This window comes from Equus przewalskii, chromosome 1 (genome assembly GCF_037783145.1).
Source record: "Equus przewalskii isolate Varuska chromosome 1, EquPr2, whole genome shotgun sequence".
NCBI lineage: Eukaryota > Metazoa > Chordata > Mammalia > Perissodactyla > Equidae > Equus > Equus przewalskii.
Genome location: NC_091831.1, coordinates 161,380,200 through 161,402,383, shown reverse-complemented (window position 1 = coordinate 161,402,383; position 22,184 = coordinate 161,380,200). Strand labels below are relative to the sequence as shown.

Sequence of the window (22,184 nt, the reverse complement as noted above, 5' to 3'; positions counted from 1 at the left end):
CTGCCCTGCCTCCTAAACCCAGACTCAGCACTTAGATTTCTAGGGCAAAGATCAGTCAGACCCTAAATAGCAAAGTTGCAGTTGGTTAAAGATTTATCCCTTGTAATGGAGATTGCGCCATTCATTATTAATTGCTGGTAGCTGGGCCCAAAGTCCCTAAGTGCCCTGGGCTGAATCCAGCACCCCTCCCAACACCCCCCCCCCCCCCCCCCCCCCCCCCCCCCGGCGCCCATCCCCGCCTCTCACTCCAGCTTGTTCTGAATGTCCTGCCCCGCCTGCTCCAGCAGCGCCCCTCGGATGAAGTTCCGGGGCACGGTGACACGCTCGGCCACATTGCTCAGCATCTTGTTGTGGCCCTCGGCCACCCGCATGGCCACGGGGCATAACTCCTGTGTTAAGCTGACCATCGACTCCAGGATCACCTAGAGTGGGGGAAGTGAGGCCAGAGCCCCAAGGGGAGCTGGGTCAGGGCTGGCACCACAGTGGAAGGGACCCTAGCCTGTGCATGCCAGCTCCCTGTGGTGGGATTGAGGGGCCTGCCGGGGTCACAGGGCCAGTTAGCAGCAGAGCCTGGGACACTCAGGCTTCCCCACATCTTGCTCAGTGCCCTTGCCACCCTACCATAAGGACAAAGGGGAGTCAGTTCAAGGGTTCGAGTCCAGAGGGGAGAGGTCGGAGTTCAGTGGTCAAGGTCAAAGCTAGCAGAAAAAAATCCAAGCCAGTTTTCTAGCAAAGCGTGGCACAGTGGCAGTGTGGGTGGTCTCAACTCTGTGTTTCCTTCTTGTCCCCAGTAATCTCCCTGCACTGACCTCAGGTGAGAGCCTTGGTAAACACTTGCTCCCTCCTCAGGACTTGCCTGCAGCTCCTTGTCCACAGCCTTGGACACCTCACTGGCCACTGACTCCAGCCTCTGCCGCACAGGCCCATCGTTGGCCAACACATGGCCCAGCTCGTAGAGGCTGGGAAACAGCTGTGGAAGGAGGGAAGGGGTTATGATCAGAAGGCCAGAATTAGGCCTTACTAGGTCCCTGGGGGCCCCTGGTCAGTAGGGCAGATGCTCGGGACAGGTCCTGGACACTCTGGGTTAGCATGGCGGGCCTTCTTGGGTTCTCTGCACTGTCATGGAAAGGGGTGCTGCTGGGGGCTTACCGCCCGGGAGTTCTTGGCGTCCTTGATGAGGTCCCGAGCATAGAGCAACTCATCCTGCACAGGCTCCAGCGGGCACAGCCTCAGGGCCCGCACCTCCTCCTGCACTCGTCCACACAGCCGCTGCAGCATCTGGAGCACAGTTGGCGGGAGTGTCACAGGGGACCCCCGTACACTCATCTTCCTAGGTGGGACCCCAGATACTCCATTTCTGTGCCCTTTGGGCAGTGCTACTGGCACCGGCACTGACGGGGTGGTGGTGATGATGTTTCTGGATGGCCTATTCTCTCCTCTTCTTGTGATGCACTTCTTGAACGCCCGGTGGAGCTCCCACAGTCTGTACACCCCTTGTTTGGAGACCCCCTGCTGTTTGCCCACATGTTCTCTCCTGTTTGGGGCCCAAATTCAGAATGTCCTATCTTTCCGCTTTCCCCTTCTAGTTATGAGCTCCACACGATGCCTCTTTCAAACTCCCCACCCCCACACACTATCACATCCCAGCTGTGCCCTGCAAGCCCCATGCATGCCCCATGTGTCCCGGAGGGAAATGTTTACTTGCTCGGCGCTGCTGGTCACCAGGCCCTGCTGCAGCCTGAAGGCCTGCTCCTGGGGGCACGTCTGGGAGTGGTTGTTCCTCACCAAGCACCACTGGATCTGGAGATGACGGGGTGGGTGGGGTCAGGCCTGGGGATGGGGGCTGGCCCCTGCCCCTCACTGTTCCACCCTGCTTAGGCCGCCACCTTCTGCCAGACGTCCTCGGTGCGTTCTGGGGCGCTGCGGTAGGCTTGGGAGATGTCGCTCACGGGGAAGGACATGAAGCGCAGTGTGTGGTTGCTGTGGGACACAGTAGAACAGCTGAGAGGGGGAAGAGGTGAGGAGGAGAGGCCCCTGCTCCCCAAAATCCACCCCCTTCTGCCCATTTCCCTCATCTGGCCCTCCTAATATTTCTGTGCAAATAGGTTAAGCAGGCTGGGGTGGGACTGGCGAGGTTCAGGCCTGGTCCAGGCACAGCGAGGCTGGGGGTGCGGGTCAGGCAGAGCCCTGGACCACTTACCTCTCCAGGGCCCTCGCAATGTCCAGAAAGCCCAGGGCAGATGTATTGTTCCGATCCCATAGGATAGTTCTGGGGAGAGAGTGAGCACTGGCTTGTTATCCCTCCCTCTGGGTCCCTCTTAGGGGGCAGGGACACAATCCCCCTCTGGAGCCCTCCCTCCTTTCCTGGGCAATGGTTCTGGGACTGAGGGCCTCCTGGAAGCTGGGCTACAGAGCAGCGAGGCAAGCATGTATGTGTGGGTGGCTGGGGCTCCAGGTCAGAAGTCCCAGGTGTGGGCCCCACCTGAGGGAGGAGTTTATCTGCAGGGCCTTAGACAGCATCTTGGCCCCGATGTCCTCCATGCCGTTGCCACTCAGGTCCACCTTAGCCAGGCAGGTGTTGCTGCCCAGGGCATTGATGAGGATGCTGGTGCGAAGCTTCAGCCGGGAGTCTGCCACCGACAGTGACTGCAGGGACTGTGTGGGCAAGTGGGGGGTTGGGCCCAGTGCCAGCAGCCCCTGCCACTGCAGGTCCCTCCCAGGCCCAGGCACTCACACAGTCCTCTTCCTGGATCAGCTGCACCAGCTTGTGGAGGATCTCCTCCAGGGTCCTGCGGGGAGTCGGGGCTCAGAGTAGGAGGGGAAGGGGCTGGGGTTATGCTATTGGAGGAGCAGAGAGGTGGCTTGAGCAGGGAGGGGGCCAGAGGTAATACAGTGAGCCAAAAAGATAGGTGGATGATGGAGCGAGCGTCTGTGGGTACAGGGAGGAGGCCTCACTTGGCTTTGACATTGAAGTTCTTGCCCAGGAATAGGTGCTTGAGGGACTTGTTCTTGCCAAGCGCGGGCACCAGTGTCAGGAGGTCTGAGTCGAACCCTGGCCAGTAGATGGGAGAGGCCTGGCCTTGAGGCTGGAGGTTCCCTAGAGTCTCCTCAGGGCTTCTCCCCAACACTCCAGACCCCTGTCCCCACCCGGCCTCCAGGAAGGGAAGCACCCCCACTCACCATTGTCTGACAGATCCAGGCTGCCCACACAGGTGACAGCCCCCAGCTGCTCCTGCAAAGCCTGGGCTCCCGCTGAGCGGAGCTGCAGGGACACGGTGGGGGTGGAGTGGGGAGGCAGGGGTGGGGGTGGGGGGTAGGGCACCTTTAATGCTTACAGGCCAGAGTAGTCACACCAGGACTCAAGGTCATACCAGGTCTCAGGTGTAAAATCAGGAGGCCCCTTCTCCTCACCAGATCTTCCCTAGGGCTCCCTCCCCTCCCTTCCGCCAGAAGTCTCCAGGCCGCTGCTCCGGAGACAGCTTGCTCCTGCCCTCTGGTGGGAATGCCTGGTATCTCCCACGCCAAAGCCTTAAGGGCAGAGCTACTGGAGGCTGAAAATGACCTCTGGAAGGAGGGACACAGACCACAGACTGAGAAGGGAAAGTGGAGGTGTGGTCAGGTCCGGGGTGGCAGGTCGGTAGTACAGAGGCAAGAGGGAGCCAGGGTTTGACTTAGGTCAGAGACATGAACAGTGTGGCGATGGGTGGGGACAGGCAGTGCGGTTGGGGGACTGAGGGCTCACCTCACAGCTGCTGACATCCAGGTGCAGGTCACTGAGGTGACTGTTGAGGGAGAGGCCCTGGAGCAGTGCCCTGCGGGAGGAAGGTCAGCAGGCCCGCTTTTACCCCTCACCCCCTTCTCTCCCAGTTCCCCCTTGGACACCCCCCAACCCTGCACCCACCCGACCTGAGGGCCTCCAGGGGCAGCCTCGTGGCGGACAGGTTGACGTGGCTCAGTGTGTAGGCACTGCTGAAGAACTGCTTGAAGGCCGGCGGGGCCTCCCGGCCCTTCCTGCAGAGACTCCTGGGGTCAGCAAGGGAGGGGACGCCCACCACTTGCCCCATCCCTCCCTGCACCCCTTGTGTTCCCACCTGTGGGAACAGCTGTTGCGCGCCAGGTTGAGGTAGGTGAGGTGGGAGCAGCAGCCATGGAGCAGGGCGCCCAGAAGCTGTGGGAAGAGACACGGTGGGTCCCACAGGGGCTGGGGTCTTCAGCCTCTGTGGTCAGTCTGTGTGAGCCCCACTGTGGATGCCCACTTCACATCTAATGCCTCAGTTTCCCCTCTGTGGAAAGTGGGTCCACTCTCTGCCTGGCCCCCAGGGGTGGAGGAGAGGCTCATGGGCAGTGGATGTGTAAATCCAGGGCTACCACGGGCCCATAAGGTGCCTTGCTAAGTTGAGGAAAGTGTCCTTTCCTCCTCGTGGACTCAGCCCTGCTCCAGGGTGCACAGCTGGGGAACAGAGCCAGGGCTGGCTTTTAGGCACAGCCAGCACCACCTTGGGCTGCAACTGGGATAAGGTGCCACACAGGTGTGAGCTATGGGCATTGCTTTATAATTCAGCTGAACTGGAAGTCATCCCACCGGCTTTGTCCATCTCCCTCCAAGGAGAGGGGTGAGGAAGAGACCCACCCTGGCCTCCCCAATCACTGCAGGCTGGCTCCCCCATCACCAACCCCTCACCAAGTCAATGGCACAGTCAGTCCCTGCCAGGTCCAGGTGCACCAGAGCATTGGGCTGGGCCAGGAAACTGTAGAGGGCCTGGGAAGGAAGGACAGAGGGGCTGCAGGGGAAGGGGTGATAGAGCCCCTCCACCCCTGGGCTGCAAGGCAGAGACCCCCAGGCCCTGATGCCCGAGGGAGCTTCTGTGGGGGCTTGAGGCTACGTTCTGTGGACTCACATTGGCCTCGTCTGTGGCAAGCAGCCCAGGGTTCTTGCTCAGGTCCAGGTATCGAAGGGAGCTGGCAAAGGCCGGGTTGGCCCCGAAGGTCTGGCCCAGCGCCTGGAGCCCTGAGCACAGCGGGCACTGGGCTGGGTTGGCCCCCATCCCCACCTCCTCCCCTTGTACACAACTCTTCCCCGCTCCCCAAATGTGGCTCCTTTCCCTTCTTTGATCCCTGGGATGCTGTGTGAGTGTGTGGGTACACCTCTGGGGCTCAACCCCCCAGGCAGCGCTGGGGGATGGTCAGAAGTCAGAGGTCAGGGGTCCCGGTGCAAGTACCTCTAGGGGAAATGGCAGTCTTGGCCAGGCACAGCTTGGTGAGGCCAGTTGGGAAGCAGAGGAGCTGCTGGCTCAGACTGAGGAAACCTGGGGAGTGGAGAGAGAAAAGAGCCAGGTGAGAGGCTGTGCGGTGGGCACAGGGGGTGCAGCGTCAGAGTGGGGGTTCGAGTGGGGTACAGGCCTGGGGTCAAGGATGGCGGTGTTGAGGCGGGGGCTGGCATCAGGTCCGAGAGCCCCTGTTCAGACCCGGGTTGGGCTCTGGGCTAGGACAGGGGTCTGCATTGCAGTGGGGGCAGGATTCAGGGCTGGGGCTCACCCTTGTCCTCGATGGGGTTGTGGGACAGAGTGAGGGCATGCAGCACACAGCTCCCGTTCTCCCCAAACACCCCGGCCAGCTTCTGGACAAAGTCCCTTCAGGGAAGGGGAGGAAGGGTTTGTTTGTGCCAGCCCCTGGGCCTCCCCTCCTCCTCCACCGCCTGCCTGGCTGGGGCTGCAACAGTCAGAGGCCCCCACAGGTGGGGAGCAGTTCGGAGCCTGCCAGGGAGCTTGTCACCTCTCCAGAGTACCTGGGAAGTTGTGCTGGGACAAAGCCCAGCTTTGGGTCCTCAAGACTGGGGCAGTCTACCCTGCTCGGGAGTTGATGGAAGAAGGGGGTGGGCAAGGGGCATCCTGGGCAAGGGCCATGGAGCTGGGGGTCAGGAGGCTTGGGTCTGAGTCCCAGCTTGACCACTGACTTGCTTTGTGCCCTCTTTGGGCCTCAGGCTCCTCTTCTGTAAAGTGGGGAGCTGAGTGAGACAGCTCAGAGGCCTGAATCATGCTCTGAGGTTCTGGGACCCTAAGACTACATCCAGGGGGCACCACTGCCCAAGAAGGAGGCTGGCCTCACGTCTTCAGCCCGGTGTTGTCCAGCACCAGCTCTTCGAGGCTCCCAGACTTGCTCAGGGTGTGTAGCACCTGTTCTAGCACTTCAGAGCCCTGAGGACAGAGGGGGTGCTGTGATCAGGAACCAGAGAGGGCAGTGCTCTCCCCCCCACCCCCCTGCCCCTCCCAGTCCCTACCAGCCGCAGGTCCTTGCAGTAGAGTTTGGTGAACCACTGGTTGTAGGCCAGGGCTGCCACCATTAGGGCCAAGTCTCTGGAGAGATTGAAGAGGGCAGGAAAGTGGTGAGCAGGTGTCTGGGGCAGGAAAGAAGAGACTAGGGATGAGGTGGTTGGGCTGGGGAAAGCCTGGATGAGTAGAAGGTAGTGGGGGGTGGGGTTGGGGAGATAGAACTGGGGTACGGCTGGGACCAGAAGGGAGAACCTGGAAAGGCCAGAGTTGGGCTGAGGCTGGAATAGCGGGTGTGTGTTTGTGTGTGTGTGAGTCTCCACTCTGTTGACTTACCGGCTCTCCAAGTGGCTGAAATCCAAAAGATTGAACTCCCGGTTATCCTCGGCATGATAGATGGTGTCCACATCCTTGGAGAGGTGGAACTGGCTCACACCCGCTCCCTTCCTCCTCCTCTGCCCCCTCCCTCCTGGTCCCACCTGCCCACCTGCTGAGTCCCTGCCCAACGCACCCATTGCACCTCCTCACGGCAGTGCAGCCCATTGTAGTCACACAGGGCAGCGTAGGTCTCAGAGAAGCCACCTGTGGGGCAGGAGATGGGTTGGCTCCATAGGGGTAAGGGGGTGGGGAACAGGCTTGCAGTTCAAGGAAAGTCAAAGTCATTTTATGTGCCGGGGTCCAGGGTTCCTGCTACTCCATGAACCTCTGAGGTCCGGGAGCTGTGGAGTCCTCAGGGCAGGCACAGCCCCATGCACATAGGACTCTGGACAAGGGGCAGGTGCTTTAGGTCCCACTTTCCTCAAGTCTGCCCCAGCTCACCACAGACACTGTGAGTGGTAGATGTGGAAGTCTCAGAGTTGGGGGATGTGTCTCGGGGCCCTTCGGGGGTGTCTGCGTTTCCACGCCGGATTAGACATCTGGAAAATGAACAAATCCATCCCAGAGAGGGGTGGAAAGAAGCTCGCAATTCTACCTGTTACAGCTTCAGGATCCCCAGGGAAAAGCAAGAGTGGGGACATGAGAGCTCTTTTCCTCAGTGTCCCAGGAGCCCAGGTCCAGGGGAAAGAGGGAGGGAGAAGTCTCCTATTGTTTAACCCCTTGGGAGACTCCTCCTTTGCCACTCACCCCGGGCCAGGGCAGACCTTGGAGAGAGCAGAGTTCACGTGGCGTGTCACCTGGTCCACACTCTCAGCCGAAGGCAGCCGCATGCTCACCATGCCACGCTCTGTCTCCACTAGGATCTGGGGGACAGGGGGCAGCAGGGCCTCAGATATCAACTCCTTCCTCCCACTGGCCCAATAGTGGGGCCCTGAGCCCTAGCTCACCTGGTTCTGACTGAGCGTGTTGAAGGCGCGGATCTCCAGGACATTGAAGGAGCTCTCCACCTGAGGGGACATGGGGTGCTCAGCTCACAGGAAGGGCCTGGCTGCCAGGCTTGGGAGGGAGCTCTCGGTTTCCTCGGCCCAACTCACCTTGGCTGGGACTTTAAGGGGGAAGAGGTGGAGGCGCCAGGAGGTCAGGGCCTTCAGAGAAAGGAAAAGAATGTCAGCAGCAAATGGCAGCTTCCTGGGCCCTAGTCACCCTGCCCTCCTTTAGTCCCTTCAGCCTGTGTGCAACCCCTGCCCTGGGGGTCCTCCCTCTCTCTCATGCCCCACCCTAGGCTCCTGGACATCCACCCCGTCCAGCCTGCCCCGGGCTATGTCTCCTCAGCTCTCCCCCAACTCTGTCTCCCCTGCCCCCAGACTCCCTGCCCTCACCAGCACTCGGTCCTCAAACTTCTTAGGCTTTGTCTCCAGCTTCACCCGGTGTTGTTGGATCACAGCCCCCTGGCTCAGGCACCTCCGGATGCTGTCTGCAGGGGGTGGGGCATGCTCAGAGCTCCGTTTACCCTGCACCCCCTCCACCTCCCACTTCCCCAGGGCTCTCCAGGGGCAGGGGCAGAGGGGAAGAGAGAGAAACAGAGAGACAAAGAAGAACAGGGACAGACACTTTTCCTTCTTGGGTGACTTTTCTCTTCCTATTAGAGGGGGTGTGGAGAAAACTCTGGCTCCTGAAGTCCCTAAGTCAGGGGACAGTCGTTGAGTTGACACTGTCTGTGGGAGAGTGTCTTACACTTCTGAGGGTGTGAAGGATTGTTCCAACCCATGCATTCCAGCAGCCGTCGACACATACACAGTGAGTCAGTCTGTGGGGGCGTGGGCTGTCCCTTTGACTATGTTTTAGGTGGTCTGGGTGTGTCCGCCTTTTACTATGTGTGTGTGCATGCCTTCTGAAGATGCTGGGGAGCCTGCGCGTGGCATTGGTGGGGATGGATAAGTGTGAATGAGTATGCTGTGCCTGTAGGTGTGAAAGGGGCATAGAGCAGCCAGACAGTTCCGGTGTGAATGGGGGTGAGGGGTGGGAAGGAGTTAGTGTTTAAATGAGCCCCGTACCCATCTGCTAGCAGAACCATCCAGATATATCCCAGAGAGAGTGTGTGAGTGTGTGAGTGAGTGTGTGAGAGTGTGGCGGGGGTGCGGTTTCTATAAAGATGTGTTTACACACATCTCATGATTGTGCTTGCGCGTGTGTGGAGGTGTGGGAAATCGTCACGGCGCAGCATGCCTCTGAGTATCCTTGAGCGTCCTGGCCTCTGCGTGGGCTAGCCTGCGCTCCCGCCTCTGGGGGTCAGGGCTGTGGCAGCGCTTGGGGGTCGGGCCTTGGTTCGGGCTGAGTCTGAGAACCATGCGGAACTGGAGAGGCCTTGAAGTGTGGGTGTAGGGTAGCGAGGCGGGCAGGCTGGGACAGGGGCTGTGGAAGGCGAGCTGCAGAGAACATGCTCTTGGTTTTAGCTCCAACCCAGGCCCTCTTCCCTGTCTTCCTTCTTTGCCCCACTGGCCTGGGCGCTGCCGGCTGCTAGCGGGGCTCTCTAGGGCCAGTTCCGGGGCGGGGCCAGGAGGAGGGAGGGTGTTGAGCCAAGAGGCGGTCAGGACCAGGGGCAGCTCCCATCGCCCGGCGGGGCGGTCCGGGCCCCGCCCGGGGGAAAACGGGGACTCTCCGGAAGGGAGACTCGACACCGGGCGAGGGGTGGGCCAGGATCACTGAGATTAAGCCCCAGGGAGCGCAAGGGGACTGCACCTGTCACCGAAGATCGGGACGGGCGGCTCTGGGACAGGAAGGTCCTGATAGGGTGAGGTGAGAGGGGCAGCGGAGGATGTTCCGGGGACAGCGACGCCCCGAGTAGGGGCGGGGGCGGGGGCTGCCTTGGAGCCGGGATGCTTGGGGGGCCGGGGGGGCGGGAAGCACTGGGGCTGGGGCGTATCGCGGGGAGGAACGCACTGGGTCTGGGATGCTCCCGGACGGGGCGTCCCGGAGACCACCGCAGCCTCGTACCTTGCAGCTCGCGGGTGAGCTCCGCGCTGGGCTTGGCCATGGCGGCCGCTGCTGCTGCTGTTGCTGCAGAGGAGCCGCCGCCGCCGCCGGGAGCCGCGGCACATGCTAGACCCGGCGCCGGCAGGGCCCAGGCGCTGAGCGCTGCAGCAGCCGCGAGCCCGCTCCTGTCAGGGGCGGCTGCGCGAGCGCTCCTCCCCCCGCCTCTGAGCTCCGGGTCTCCCGCCCCGCCCGGAGAGGCACCGGACTGAGCATGCGCGCCGCGCCTCAGAGCCGCGTGAGACCCCGCGCGCGCTCGCGCCCACCCCTCCCGCCGGCTCCCGCGTGCGACGCCCCGTGCGTGCCGCTTGCCCAGGCCATCTCCCGTCCCGGGGGCGGTGTCCCCGCTTTCCGTGCCACCTGCTTTTCGGGCACTGTGAGAAGAACCCATTTCTTTTGTTTGTGGGCCTGGGTACCCCTCCCCAGGTCATCCTTGCAAGGCTCCTCCCTTTTCACCGCTTGCTCGGGATCCGTCCAGCTCGTCCTTGCTGACCCGCGAAGGCACTCGGGGTTGAGGGCGATGCCGGGAGAGGACCTGGATGGATCTGGAGGAGTTTGTCCTTTCTTTCCCGCTCGCCCAGCCTCGGGGATCCCTGCGGTGTTCTTGGCACCATCCCCACGGGTGCGAGGCCGAGAGTAGCACCTGGGAATTCCCGTGCCACCTCCTCCCAGCTGGCAGCTCTGCGGTTGTCTCCACCCCCGAGCATTAGGCTCAGGTCCTGGAGACAGGGAGGAGGGTTAGGGAGATCCAGAGATCCAGTCCAGTCAGACTTATACTCTCTGCTTGGCTACACATCTATGCACCCCACACTAAAAACTGAATACATTGATTCAAAGCAACATGATCATCTGCATTTTATTTGCACCTCATTTGCAAGTTCTTAATATCCAACCCTGCTCATCCCACTCCAGGTTGCTTCTCTCCCATCTCCCTCAGATTTCCCGGATGCTCCCCCAAAATATTAGTCGGTCGTTTCCAGTGAGACTCAGCCTTCTCACCAGGCCTGCACTGTGTTCTCAGGGGAAGTCTTTATCCAAGGCTACAGCAACACCGGGAATCCTCATAGGACCACACCTTGACCGCAGGGAACGCTGGATCATTTTTCAGGGCAGAATTGATTTGGGGGGCTTAAGGTGAGCAATATGATAGGCAGAGGTGGGAAAGGCCAGCCGATGAGTGCTGGAAAAGGACTCGATGAACGCTGGAGTAGGAGCCCAATCTTCCGTAGTGGGCTGTCTCCAGGTCCTCAGAGGCGGGATGAGGCCCCTCCCCCCACCACCACTGTCTCCCCAGTGATGTAGCTGGCATCTTCAGAGCACAGGAAAGATACGATGCCCGCACACTCCTTCGGCTCGCCTAACCTGGGGAAGAAGGGAAACAAGGAAGGGAGTAAAAATCAGACAGGCCAGGCCCCCTGACGTGGCCCACAGGGAATGAAATTTGCTTCACCAAAACATATCATGATTTTTCAGGACCAGGGTTCAAGCTTCCTGTCCATCAAATAGGGTTACCATGAAGATAAACCGTTAGAGTAAATACTGCATAAATACAGAACTCTGCAAAAAACACTACACATTATATTCAAAAAATATAGAGACGCTTTGTTTTTTAGAGAACTCAGGACCCCAAATCCAAAGTTATATAAACTGGTGAGCAGCTATTTCACACTTCAAAGATTTATTTCACATGTGTGCATACCATTCAAGCATCAGGGAGTCTGTGAGACAGTAAATGGTTTGTTTAAAATGATTCCACTTGTGAAGTGGAGTTGAAGTTCAATTCACAGACAACTTTTTCAGGAATCTATTTTCATCCGTTAAAGTCAGGTTCATTTTGTGAGAATGTGCTAATTTTCAGTGTTTGTATCAGTGATTGCATAGTTAGGGAACTTTTTAACTTAAGTGCCATAAAATGCTCTAGAGGAGGGTAGAGTATCTCAGATCTAGAAGTCCTGGATCAGTGGTTCTCCAACCCAGCTGCACATTGTAATCATCTGGGAGGCTTAAATTCCTCCAGCCCCCTACCGGCCGCCGAAAAAGGATGTCCAGATCCTCCCTTGAGCCAATTAAGAAAGAATCTCTGGGAGTGGGTCCTGTGCATCTGTGGTTTCACAGGCACCCCAGCTGATTCTAATGCACATCCAAGATTGGGAAGCGTGGGGCTGGGTCATTCCCTGGGGCTCCAGGATGACAATACCCTGACTTAGTAGTGAGCTGTGAACTAGGCCTGACCTCAGAATGGCTTTGAAAACACTGGAGGGGGCCTGGGATGTTGGGACCAGTAAAGAGGAGGCATTGCTGGCACGGGGACAAGGTGGAGAAGCTAAAGACAAGAGAGAGTTCCCAGAAGCCAGAAACTGGAGAGAGGCAGGGAACCTAGAGGAAAAGGAGCCAGATGAAGGTGCCTGAGCAGTTGGGCCAGCCCTTCGGGGAAGAGGCTAGTTTTCCTAGGCAAGGGGAGTTTTGGGACTGACTAAAGCTCTTCATTCCTTTTATTTGTATGTAGGATCATCAACCTGAGCTTTGGGAACATGCCTCTTTTTATTCCAGAGGGACTAAAAAAGCATGATTTTGGTCCCTGGCGGGGATGCCTGGTGGGGCCGGGGGTGGGGAGGCCCAGGTGGGGAGGAGTCAGGGCCTCTCCCAGAGCAATGTTCTGTTGAAACCCAGAGGCCTCTGTGTTTGGTTTTCTGCAGTGGAACCAAACTCCTTGCACATCCTGCTCTAGAGATGCAGTGTTCATGAACTTGTGAGGCAGAGGAGAGCAAGCCCATGTTGTCTGTGGACCAAGAGACAGCAAGCTGCGGGCTGGTGCGGGGCCAGACCTTTTGTCTTTATCCCTCCTAACCCTCCCCTGTGACAGCCTTACCTGCTTATCCTCATGATGTTTTTCATATTCTTCTCTCTTTCCTTGTCCATCCACAACTGCAGGAAAAAAAGAGAAATCTCTTTATGTGAAAGAGGAGGAAAGAGAGGGACAGAGGGGGGAGACTGCCCACCCTCACATCCATTGAGAGGCAGTCCTTCCAAGCTCCCAGTCTTTCCCCACCGTCCTCTTCTGTTTCATTCTTTTCAGGTTCTAGTGAAGCAGTTCGCTGGGCCTCCCCAATCCTCATTCACTTAAGGAGCTCTGAAACTGTGAGTAGAGTCTGAATTCCTCAGTCTCCACCGCACACCTCAAGAAAGGAGCATGTGGGGGTCTGGTCTGGACAAGTGGCTGGTGTGGAGTGGGAACATGGAAAAGCCCAGGGAGGAGGCGGGAGTGGCTTGGAGCTTGGGACCCACGCGCTGGGCTCCCCCATGCAGGAAGATCCCTAGTGGGATGCAGGACTCCCCTTCTCACCACTTGGCTGAAGCTAGTCTTGATGAGTCCGGGAGCCAGGCAGTTCACCCTAATGTTCCTTGGGGCCAGCTCTGAGGCCAGGTTCTTGGTGAGGCCCAGCAAGGCTGTTTTACTAACATTGTAAGGGCCCAGGCCCTAGGGAAGGAGAGAGTGGGTTAGTCTCTTCGTTTCCAGTTCATTCTTGGTTTTATTATAAGACAGAAAGGACAGCAGATACTAGGGCATCTCCTGTAATGGTTAGAAACTGTCTGTGGCTAACCCTCCCCTAGGTTGAGGTTCGTGGAAGCAAGGCATCTATTTTGTGGGAAGGGACTTGGTGGTGTGATTCCAAAAAGGGACACAAACTTCTTAGGGTAGCTGGAGGGGTAGAAAGACTCAGGACGGAGGAAGGGATGGAAGTAGTAGAGAAAAGCTTTCTTACAAAAAGCGGAGTATAGGCTCCTAGGGAGGACACGAGCACCACTGAGCCGCCTCTGGAAAAAGAGAAGAATGACCCTTTTCCCAGCAGAGACCCCTGCCCTCAGCCCACGTGGGACCCTCACACCCAGGCTCCCTCTCACTCTCTGTACCCTCGTTTCTCCATCTCAGGCACCACTGCCTTTATGATCAGGGCTGGAGCCTTCACATTAATGTCCAGAACCTGAAATCGAGAGAAGAAGGGGAAACAGCATGAGGGAAGGGAGCTGGAGAAGGCAGGGCGATGAGGAGTTATAGTGGGGTTCCTAAGATCTGTTTGTTAGGGCTGGTGGAGATCCTAGAGATGATTTCCCCAGACCCTACACAGGAAGAGACTGAGGCCCGGGGAGAAGTGTCTTTCACTGGCTGATTCAGCTAAAGAATGACACATTAGGTTTGGATGAGAAAGAATGGAGCCTGGTTCATCTTTCCTAATCAGACAAGTACGCTTGGCCCAGGATGGACCTAAACTCTCAGGGCTGTTTTGGATTTGAGCTGGATTTTCTGTATTTCTTCCAACTAGGGAGAGTCTGGAATTGGGTCAGCCTCCTGGACCTGCCTCAGAGCAGGCTGTACTTCTCAGGGAACATGGGGCCTGACCCCGGGCACCTGGGCTTGTTCCGGCACTTCTCTGGCTTCTGAGCTTAGGGAGTGAGATGCTCTTGGCCCTCCAGGATGGATTGACTGGCTGGACATTTATTGGAGAATGGGATCATGAAGAAGCACTTTTTGGGGAAGCTGGGGCATAGGCTACTGTCAAAACCTCACATCCATAATTTAAAACAAATGCATGACCCTTGTTTACATGGTTCTAGGCACTGCTGGAGTGTCCCCTCCCATACCCGCCATGCAAACTTCTTATTTTGAAAAGTTCAGTCAACTTATTTTGAAAAGTTCAACTTTTCAACAGAAAAGTTGAAATAAAAGTATAATGACTACCCAGATATCCTTTATAATACATCCACCAATTGTTCACATTTTGTCCCATTTGCTCTATCCAGGTATCTACACACTTTTTTCCTGAACCATTGAAGGCAAGTTGCAGATGTCATAATGCTCTAGCCCTAAATACTTTAGCATTATTTCCAAAGAATAAGGACGTTCTTACACACCACAATCCATTATCGCACCCAAGAAATTGAACAGTGATAATAATGATTTTACCTAATATGCTGTCCATAATAAAACTTCCCCAGTTGTCCCCCAAATGTCCTTATTTTAAAAATCCAGGGTCCAATCAAGGATCAACCATTGCATTTAGATTTGATGCACTGTGATATTTTTAAAAAATGCAAAATAAAAAGAAAAATTACTTGGTTTAAAGCTGATTTTCATGTGGCCTCTATTCAGACTGCTCATGAAAGCTATTTCTCTACTTTAAAGGATATCAATCAGGAGCTGACTCACTGAAGAGCTTTTGCACTTTGATCTTTTATATCTGTGAAACACTGACAAATAAACTATAATATTTTAGTATCCTTAAACTTCAGTGTTGAGAAATTGTTGATGACATCAGAGTAAAAAGCAAAACCACGGGAGATCATAAAAAGTTTAGCATTTCCAAATCATGTGGGAATACTAACCTTAGTAAACAAAGATGAATATTTTAATTAAGGCTTTATAATTAAAGGATATAGGTGTGTGAAATATATTATAAATATAATTTAACTATACACGCTCACATAAAAACCAATATTCCACACTTGAATTTAGACACCTGGAGCTCAGATTTCCTTGACATTGTAGGTAAGCAGCAGCACAGGCCTTTTTCAAAGGCTGTCTGTTAAAAAGTGGCAACTTAGGTGATTTCACCAGAATTGGGATTTCACTTAACTAGCAGCTACTACAGTTTTCCAACTAATGAGAAATTCTTTTTCGGTAGCTGAAAAGAGGACGGGTGGTGTGTAAGTTTAACTGTATTAGTTATTGGCATATTAGTTGCCATGCCTCTGCTGGAAAGAAACCAGGAGGAAGAGCCTGGATAAGCATGTCGAGGGAGAGAGCTGGGGGAGGGAAGCAGAAGAAGGCTAGCAAGGAGCAAACGGAAGAAGACAAAGCTGAGGAGAAGCAGAAATGAAAGAGAAGGGCAGGGGTAGAGGAAGCCACCTCCCACTTGCCCTTTACCAGGTGCACTCCAGGTGTCGGAAATCGTGAGGATTCCTCACATTGACATGGCACTTGACAAATGCATTCTAAAAGCACACAGAGTTTGCACTGTTTTCCGAGGCCCACCTCCTGCTGCTTAATCTAATCCCTCTCACCTTGTCCCATATCTCCTCGGTGGCATCCATCATATTTCCAAACAGAGGGCTGACGGCAGCATTGGAGACCAGGATGTCAATGCCCCCATGAAGGTTCACGGCCTAGAGAGAAGCAGGTGTGAATGAGGGCTGCAGGTCAGGAAGGGGGTGCATTTCCCAGTGTTGATAAAGCATTCCTTCTTAGGAACAAAATGATGTCAAAATGACAGCTCTTTTTCTTGAAATGTTTCTCTCCAAAGCTACCCTAGGCTCTGCTGCTGAACATCGAAGGCCGTCTTAATTTCATTTGCAGCCTCTTCTTACTGCCCCCACTTCTTCTAAGGCTGTCGCTGGCCCTTTGCTCTTGACACTTTCCCCTTGGGGAGCTCCTTTATTCTCATGGCTTCAGCCCTCACCTCAAAACCCACTTCCAGACTCTCTCTGTTTTCACACTGATTCCCTGCCCTATTTCTCTGAGCGCTTACTATCCAGTTCTCCTTGGGGGAGTTACCATGATCTCAAACTCCATCTGTCCGCACGTACCTGAACGGAGAAACTGCTTTAAAGAGACTCACAGAAAGTTACCACCAAGAGGGGCCTTTGAGACCAGCTGGCCAAGGGTCCTCATGGTGAAGGTGATGAAACTGAGGTCCAGGGACATTAATTTCTCAAGGACATACACTCAGTGACAACATACTAGGTTTGGCTGAGAACAGGAGGCCTGCTCATTCAGTCTTTGGGAGGGGTGAACTGATCTGCTCAGGGCACAAAGCTGGTTAGTGGTGGTAGGACTGAGGTCAGTCTCCTACTTTCTAACGCAGAGCTAATTCCTAAGGGTTCTCTGAAAGTGAGCTGGGGTCACAATGAAACTGCGCTACCCAGGAAAGCTATGACTATGACAGGGAGGACACCAGCCTGGGTTTAAAGCAGTCCTACCCTGAGTCAGGATGTCATTTTCTCCCCCTCCCCCCTTTTCATTGGCCTAGAGGCATGGAAGATTCAAGGCACAAACTGAGATTTAAGACAGGAAAATCAAGCACGGCAACATCTCACCTCCTTAATAAATCGTAAGGAGGTGGTGAAGGCGTGTCCTGGAGTCATCAGTGGCCAAAAAGAGTCTGCCAACAGTACGGCCACCCTGAAACTGGACTTTGCATTTGCTCAGAACTGGCAATTTTGATGCCTTGGACAAGTGGCACTAAAAGGGCCCTCCATCAACTTTGTGCTTCACAATATGGTGCACAGAGGGGTGTTATTAACAATGTGTACCATCTGCTAGCTCCTCGTTTTAACTAATTATTCTTGCTAACTAGGTGCTAAGCTCAGTTGTTTCTATACTCCTGAAGGAATGCTTGGACTGTCAACACGTGAATTTAACAAAGTTTAAAGTCACAGAATCTTTTCAAACCTGTGTCAATACTTCCTTGCACTCTCTACATTTTGGTGTCCTGGCACAGAGCCCCAGTCACCTGCCTCGGCCCTGTGTAAGTCTCGCCTGTGCACTTGTGACCAGGAAAGTGCAGAAGATGTCAGAAAGTGCTGTGTGCTGTGCTCTGCATGTGTCTGTTTGGATGTGGGGAGAACACAGTGGAAAGCACCAGAATTTCATTTCTGCTGTGCATCCTGGGCCCTCTCCTTCCGGGCCTATCAACACGGAATGGGGAGAAGGCTGGGTTTTGACTAAACAGAGACAGAGAACCGTAGAAGATTAATAACAAAGGTACTCAGGACCACCCAGGAATTCTCTAACTCTGGCTGTAAATTGTGTGATCACTATGCTAAAGTGGTTAAGAGTTCTTGTTCTGTGTTCTGATAAGTTTTTTTTATTTTTGAAGACGATTAACCCTAAGCTAACATCTGCGGCCAATCCTCCTTTTTGTTGAGGAAGATTGGCCCTGAGCTAACATCTGTGCCCATCTTCCTCTACTTTAAATGCGGGACACCTGCCACAGCATGGCTTGATAAGCCATGGTGCATAGGTCCACGCCCCTGATCCAAACCGGTGAACCACGAACTGGGCTGCCGAAGCAGAATGTGTGAACTTAACCGCTATGTCACTGGGCCGGCCCCCAAGAGGTATATTTTTAAGAAAAAGTATCATCAAGTGGAGAAGCAGCTAATCTGGTCTCTGCTCATCACGCCTTTGACAAGCTCTGAGGCCACTGGGTAGTAACATCCTTGGGGCAGCAGCTCCTCATCGCAGGGTAACAGCTGGCAATAAGCAGAACACATCTCAAATTGCTAGCAAGTATCTTATGATTCTTCTCCCAACAGCGGTCACTCTAAGGACCTGAGAGTCGTTTTGACTCATTCCACTTATTTCCCATTTCTTGACATCAAGTTAGAAAAAAGAAAATCTTGGTTGGTTTCCAGTAAATGTCTCTTGGGACATCCATTCTGGTCCCACCACTACTGCTCTAGATGTGAATGACAGTGACAAATTCCTCACTGACATCCTTGGCTGGGAGTCTTCTCTACTCCAATATATCCTTCCTACCAGTGCCAGATTACTTTTCTTTAATAACCATTTTCATCTTGCTCAAAACCTCCCATGGCTTCTTATTTCCTCCAAGAACATGTAAACTCCTCCTTGGGAGGCCATGGAGGCCCCTGTCCCTATCTTTCCCACCAGCCATTTCCCACCAGCGCTCCCAAGCCCGTGCTCCCTGCTGTGGATTCATGGTGCTTCCCTCGCCCTTTCAGTCCTCCTTGGCTGTCTGCTCATTTTGCAGGGTCATCTGGAACCCTGTCCCTACTCCATTTGTCCAGTCCCACCCTCTCCTCAAGGTCTAGCTTAAGTCCACTTCTGGGCCAGGGCTGCAGGATGGGTTAAGTGGACCCGGTAGGGGTGAGAGCTGTTTTCCTGGCAGGATTTTGATATTAAGTTGCTACGTACATTTCATAGGGCTAGGTATTAACTGGCCCAGGATCCCAGATGGCTCCCTTCACCCTCAGGATCAAGGTCCCAGTCTCAGGCTCTGTCCAGCAGCCTGTGTCAGGCCAGGTGACTTTCTTGGACTCACATTTGGCTCTTTCCAATGCACATTTAAGCATGCCATAAAAATGGAAAAACCTTACACCGTCTATCATACCACCATTTACCATTATTTAAGGTTCACCTTTTCTAAGATTATCCAAATTATTTCTGCCAGCCTTCTAATCTGTTAGCACAATCCCTTACTTTCCACTCTGGGTAGACTCTCCCTTCCACTCCAAGGAATAAGATGTGTGCCCTGAGCCTGGGGGAAGAGCAGCTTCCTTGCCGGATGCTCGTATTTTCTTGTGCAGCTAGAAGGCTGGTGCCAAGTACTATACCTGAGATGGGCTTCGACACTTTCTTTGAGACTGAAGTCCAGGTGGGCACATAAGGCCTGGCCCGAAACTAGTGGGGAAATGCCTGCTAGTCTGCAAGTGGCTTGGCAAATCTGAGTTGACTCACAGCTCTTTCCTGACTAGCTGTGGGACCTCGGAATGCTGCTCCAGCTTTCCGAACCAGTCTCTGTAAACACGGAGAATAGTCCTTGCTTTGCTTGGCTTGTCGTCAGGTTTAGAGAGAACCCGTGTAAGGCTCTGAGCAAAGTGAATGGCACATAGTAGGTGATTGAAAAATGGTGGGCTACCTCCTATAGGTTCCCAGGGACTCGACTGTATAAGCAGAAGAACAGGGACCTGATTGCTTACTAGCTTAAGGGTGGGAACATCTATATTGTGAGTGTATTTACTCTTCTCATCTGCCCAGATAGATTGGAAACTGCTGGAAAGCCAGGACCAGCGGTCTTTTGGGGTGCCGAAAGGGATGATACAGGGTTGAGGCATTAGAGTGGATTTTGATTCTGAGACTGGGATAGGATGATTTTCGGGGACATAACAGAAAGGTACACAATAAAAGTGTGCTGGCGGGTGGGTGCGGGTACACAGAACGCACTGTTGTGTGTTAGTTAATAGTGCTGGCTTGCAGCACAACAATGTCCAGGAAAGCAGGGGAGGAGGCTCAGCCTGGCTTCCTTCTGCTACTCCTGGCTCTCTGCCCAAATGCTTGCCATTCACCATGGCCACCAGCCGCTCCCGGTCCTCGGCCTTCCCCACGTGGCACACGGTGCCTGTCACACTCAGCCCCTCCTCCTGTAGCACTGCCACTGCCCGGTCCACGTTCTGCTGCTTCCGGCTGCTGACCACCACATGGGCCCCGTCCTGGGCCAGACGCCGGGCGATGGCGAAGCCGATCCTGCGGGCAGAGAGAGACAAGGACTGTCAAGTCTGGTCCAGGGAAAGATGGTGAGGACATGGGCTCTGGAGTCGGACTGCCTGCATTTCAATTCCAGCTCTCCCTCTGAAGGACCTCTGTGTGCTTGCATTATATGTTAAATAGGGTTAATGGCACAGCCATTACCTTACAGATGGACAAGCTTAGTACATTTTTGGCACTCACTTATTTCTCTGATGATTTTGGCCCTCAGGCTAGGCTCCCAGGAAGTGACATCACCTTCCATGGGCCCCAGCACAGGTCCCAGGCCTCATCCCCTGTAGGGACTGAGGGGAGAGAAAGGAACTAGGGGTGCAGCACCTCCATGATTGGAGGGTCTTACTCAAAAGGGCCCCTGCCCCCAAATATCTTCCTTACTAGTCTACATCATCTCAAAATTCTATCATTAGTTACGTTTTGGAGTGCAAGTGAACCGGTGAGTCTCTGGTTAAAAACGTAAATTTTTTACATTACCCACCCCCCCCCCAGAGTAAAGTTTACACACTTTGCAATTGTCAACCATTAGCATTTTGTATATATCTGTATTTCAGATTTGTGAAGAGCTGGCATCTAGCAAAGTCCCACGGGAATGAGAAACAGGATAGACAAGAGTGATGGTGTTACCGGCTCTTAGTTAATATCAGCCCTGATATTGGTTCCCTTACAGTGAACCTGGCATGTATGGGGTTAAAAGTAAAAACCTGCATTCCTAGTTCCCTGGGTCTTTAGTTACACTCATACGTAAATATTTGTTTCTTTAGCCTCTGACTCCCTGAGCTTTTCAACCAAATAGAAGTTACAAATTGTTAAAGCCCAGATGACTTCAAACTGGGCTCCTGCTAAAGTTGTGGCTAATCCCAGGACCTTGAAGTTCTTGAGCAGAGAAACTAATATCCAGAGAATATCGAGAAACCCCCAACTTCCCAGGCCCAACTCCTTGGCTTCCTGACGTCAGAGTCTACCTTCCACCACGGAGAAAACAGCCCAGGACACTCATCTGAGAAATCCTTAGTCTCTGCTGGAAGCAGCCCCAGACACAGGCCGATGGGAAAATGCTGACCAAGAAGGCCATGCCCCACCTCCCCTACCTAAAGCCCCAAATAAAAACCCCTACCCATTTCTTAACGGGGAGCAAGCAACTTTTGGGGAACTAGCCCTTGCTTTGCTCCCTCTGCCTGGCAAAGTAAAGCCTTTCCTTTCGCACCGAAGACTCTGTTCTCTTATTTGGATTGACATCGGGATCAGAGACTGAACTTTCGGTAGCAGTGGGTGAGAAACAAGCTGGACAAGGAGGGCCAAAATGTACTGAGCTAAACAAAAATCTGGACACATGGGTCGTGTGTCTCGTCTGGGTAAGGGGCGCCGTTTTGCGAGACTTGTGGGGGTGCGCAAACGGGGTGTCTGGAACATTTCCATAGCCGACGGAGGCGGTGGGATAGGGTTTTTGAAATCTGGACTTAGATTTCCGGCGTCTGATCTTCCCCAGACTGTGTGAGTAGGGCCGGTTGATTGCGGCAGCCCAGGGCACGGGGAGACTGGACTGATGGGGGCAGCACTGAGGTGGCGCAGCTGAGCCAGAGGAGGCCGCGACCGGAAACTGGCAATGGTGGGGTCAGGGTCAGAGGAATCAGAGGGGCTGCAGGTCCCTACCGAGTTCCTTTCTTCCGAGGCCGCGTGTGAGGCCTGAGGACACGGGCCCCTGAGGCAAAGGACAAGGTTAGTACCTGTTTCCAGACAGCGCGGGCCTCAGAGACTCGTGCCCGGGCACTCACCCGTCGGTGGAAGCCGTCACTAGGGCCACCTTATTCGCGAGCGGGCCCCTGCGCGCCATCCCGGAGCTGGCCATCCGCACCGACTTCCACGTCCGCGCGCAGCCGCCCAGCAGCCGCCCCACTCTCCCCATGGAGCGGGCTTCTGTGCTAGCGGGGTGGTGACAGCGGGGTAGGGCAAGGGGCAGGGCGAGGGACGGGCCGCCTCCCTGCCCGGCTTCCCGCCAGCCCAGGAGCAGGAAGGCTGGTCCGCTCGGGGCCAGCTCTTCGCCCCGGGAGCCCGCTGTGCCGCGGGCGCCCCCTGCCGGCAACAGCCCCGACCCCCCGCAGTCCTCTGCTCCTCCCCGCGGCTGTGGGACAGCGCTGCCCCTCCAGGTTCCCTGTAGGGCCCGCCCCCCTGCAGGAACCCGCGGACTTTCCCGCTCCCCGCCCTGCTTCCACATCTGCTTGCCCACGTCA

The 22,184-nt window shown here is 55.0% G+C and overlaps 2 protein-coding genes and 1 long non-coding RNA gene across 35 annotated transcripts in view; 1 reads left to right on the top strand and 2 right to left on the bottom strand.

The window, feature by feature from the left end:
* Positions 1-10,505, bottom strand: part of CARMIL3 (capping protein regulator and myosin 1 linker 3) — a 17,649-nt gene extending 7,144 nt beyond the window's left edge. For 18 of the 28 annotated variants that reach the window (XR_011541758.1, XR_011541757.1, XR_011541756.1 and 15 more), the window contains exons 1-27: positions 9,639-10,505; positions 8,024-8,118; positions 7,739-7,789; positions 7,592-7,651; positions 7,392-7,507; positions 7,086-7,183; positions 6,754-6,848; positions 6,603-6,676; positions 6,278-6,353; positions 6,106-6,194; positions 5,536-5,630; positions 5,220-5,306; positions 4,899-5,008; positions 4,682-4,759; positions 4,092-4,168; positions 3,907-4,011; positions 3,743-3,812; positions 3,181-3,262; positions 2,956-3,052; positions 2,735-2,789; positions 2,483-2,655; positions 2,201-2,269; positions 1,887-1,980; positions 1,702-1,800; positions 1,150-1,278; positions 857-970; positions 247-422 (exon numbers count right to left, since the gene is read on the bottom strand). Coding sequence is in view for 25 of the 28 variants with exons in the window: in XM_070626733.1 (XP_070482834.1) it covers positions 247-422; positions 857-970; positions 1,150-1,278; positions 1,702-1,800; positions 1,887-1,980; positions 2,201-2,269; positions 2,483-2,655; positions 2,735-2,789; positions 2,956-3,052; positions 3,181-3,262; positions 3,743-3,812; positions 3,907-4,011; positions 4,092-4,168; positions 4,682-4,759; positions 4,899-5,008; positions 5,220-5,306; positions 5,536-5,630; positions 6,106-6,194; positions 6,278-6,353; positions 6,603-6,676; positions 6,754-6,848; positions 7,086-7,183; positions 7,392-7,507; positions 7,592-7,651; positions 7,739-7,789; positions 8,024-8,118; positions 9,639-10,065 (2,891 nt within the window). In the remaining 3 variants the exon portion in view is untranslated. The remainder of the gene's footprint in view (positions 1-246; positions 423-856; positions 971-1,149; positions 1,279-1,701; positions 1,801-1,886; positions 1,981-2,200; positions 2,270-2,482; positions 2,656-2,734; positions 2,790-2,955; positions 3,053-3,180; positions 3,263-3,742; positions 3,813-3,906; positions 4,012-4,091; positions 4,169-4,681; positions 4,760-4,898; positions 5,009-5,219; positions 5,307-5,535; positions 5,631-6,105; positions 6,195-6,277; positions 6,354-6,602; positions 6,677-6,753; positions 6,849-7,085; positions 7,184-7,391; positions 7,508-7,591; positions 7,652-7,738; positions 7,790-8,023; positions 8,119-9,638) is intronic. The other 10 variants (XM_070626797.1, XM_070626802.1, XM_070626824.1 and 7 more) reach the window with 1 other exon arrangement.
* Positions 9,200-22,184, top strand: part of LOC103564014 (uncharacterized) — a 48,300-nt gene continuing 35,315 nt past the window's right edge. The window contains exons 1-2 of one of the 5 annotated variants that reach the window (XR_011541767.1): positions 9,200-9,440; positions 12,751-12,812. This is a non-coding gene — a long non-coding RNA (uncharacterized lncRNA). Of the gene's footprint in view, positions 9,441-12,750; positions 12,813-21,507; positions 21,673-22,184 lie in introns of those variants that run through there. The other 4 variants (XR_011541772.1, XR_011541766.1, XR_011541768.1 and 1 more) reach the window with 4 other exon arrangements.
* On the bottom strand, positions 10,505-22,184 carry LOC103564013 (dehydrogenase/reductase SDR family member 4-like). Of its 2 annotated transcripts, none has more exons than XM_070626867.1 (8): positions 21,729-22,184; positions 19,761-19,938; positions 15,735-15,836; positions 13,587-13,657; positions 13,439-13,490; positions 13,018-13,152; positions 12,544-12,599; positions 10,505-11,036 (listed from the first exon to the last, which is right to left on the bottom strand). In XM_070626867.1, exons 1-8 carry the CDS (start codon positions 22,166-22,168, stop codon positions 10,922-10,924), a joined length of 1,149 nt encoding a protein of 382 aa, XP_070482968.1. In that variant the 5' UTR covers positions 22,169-22,184; the 3' UTR covers positions 10,505-10,921. The 2 variants fall into 2 exon arrangements, with proteins under 2 accessions (XP_070482968.1, XP_070482973.1); XM_070626872.1 differs by having other exon boundaries at positions 21,681-22,007.

Coding starts and splice junctions, on each gene's coding strand:
- LOC103564013 (XM_070626867.1), bottom strand. CDS start 22,168: ATGTGGAAGCAGGGCGGGGAGCGGGAAAGTCCGCGGGTTCCTGCAGGG. Junction 19,939..21,728: donor GTGACGGCTTCCACCGACGG/GTGAGTGCCCGG, acceptor CTCTGCCCGCAG/GATCGGCTTCGCCATCGCCC. Junction 15,837..19,760: donor GGGAGCGGCTGGTGGCCATG/GTGAATGGCAAG, acceptor GCTTCTCTCTAG/GCCGTGAACCTTCATGGGGG.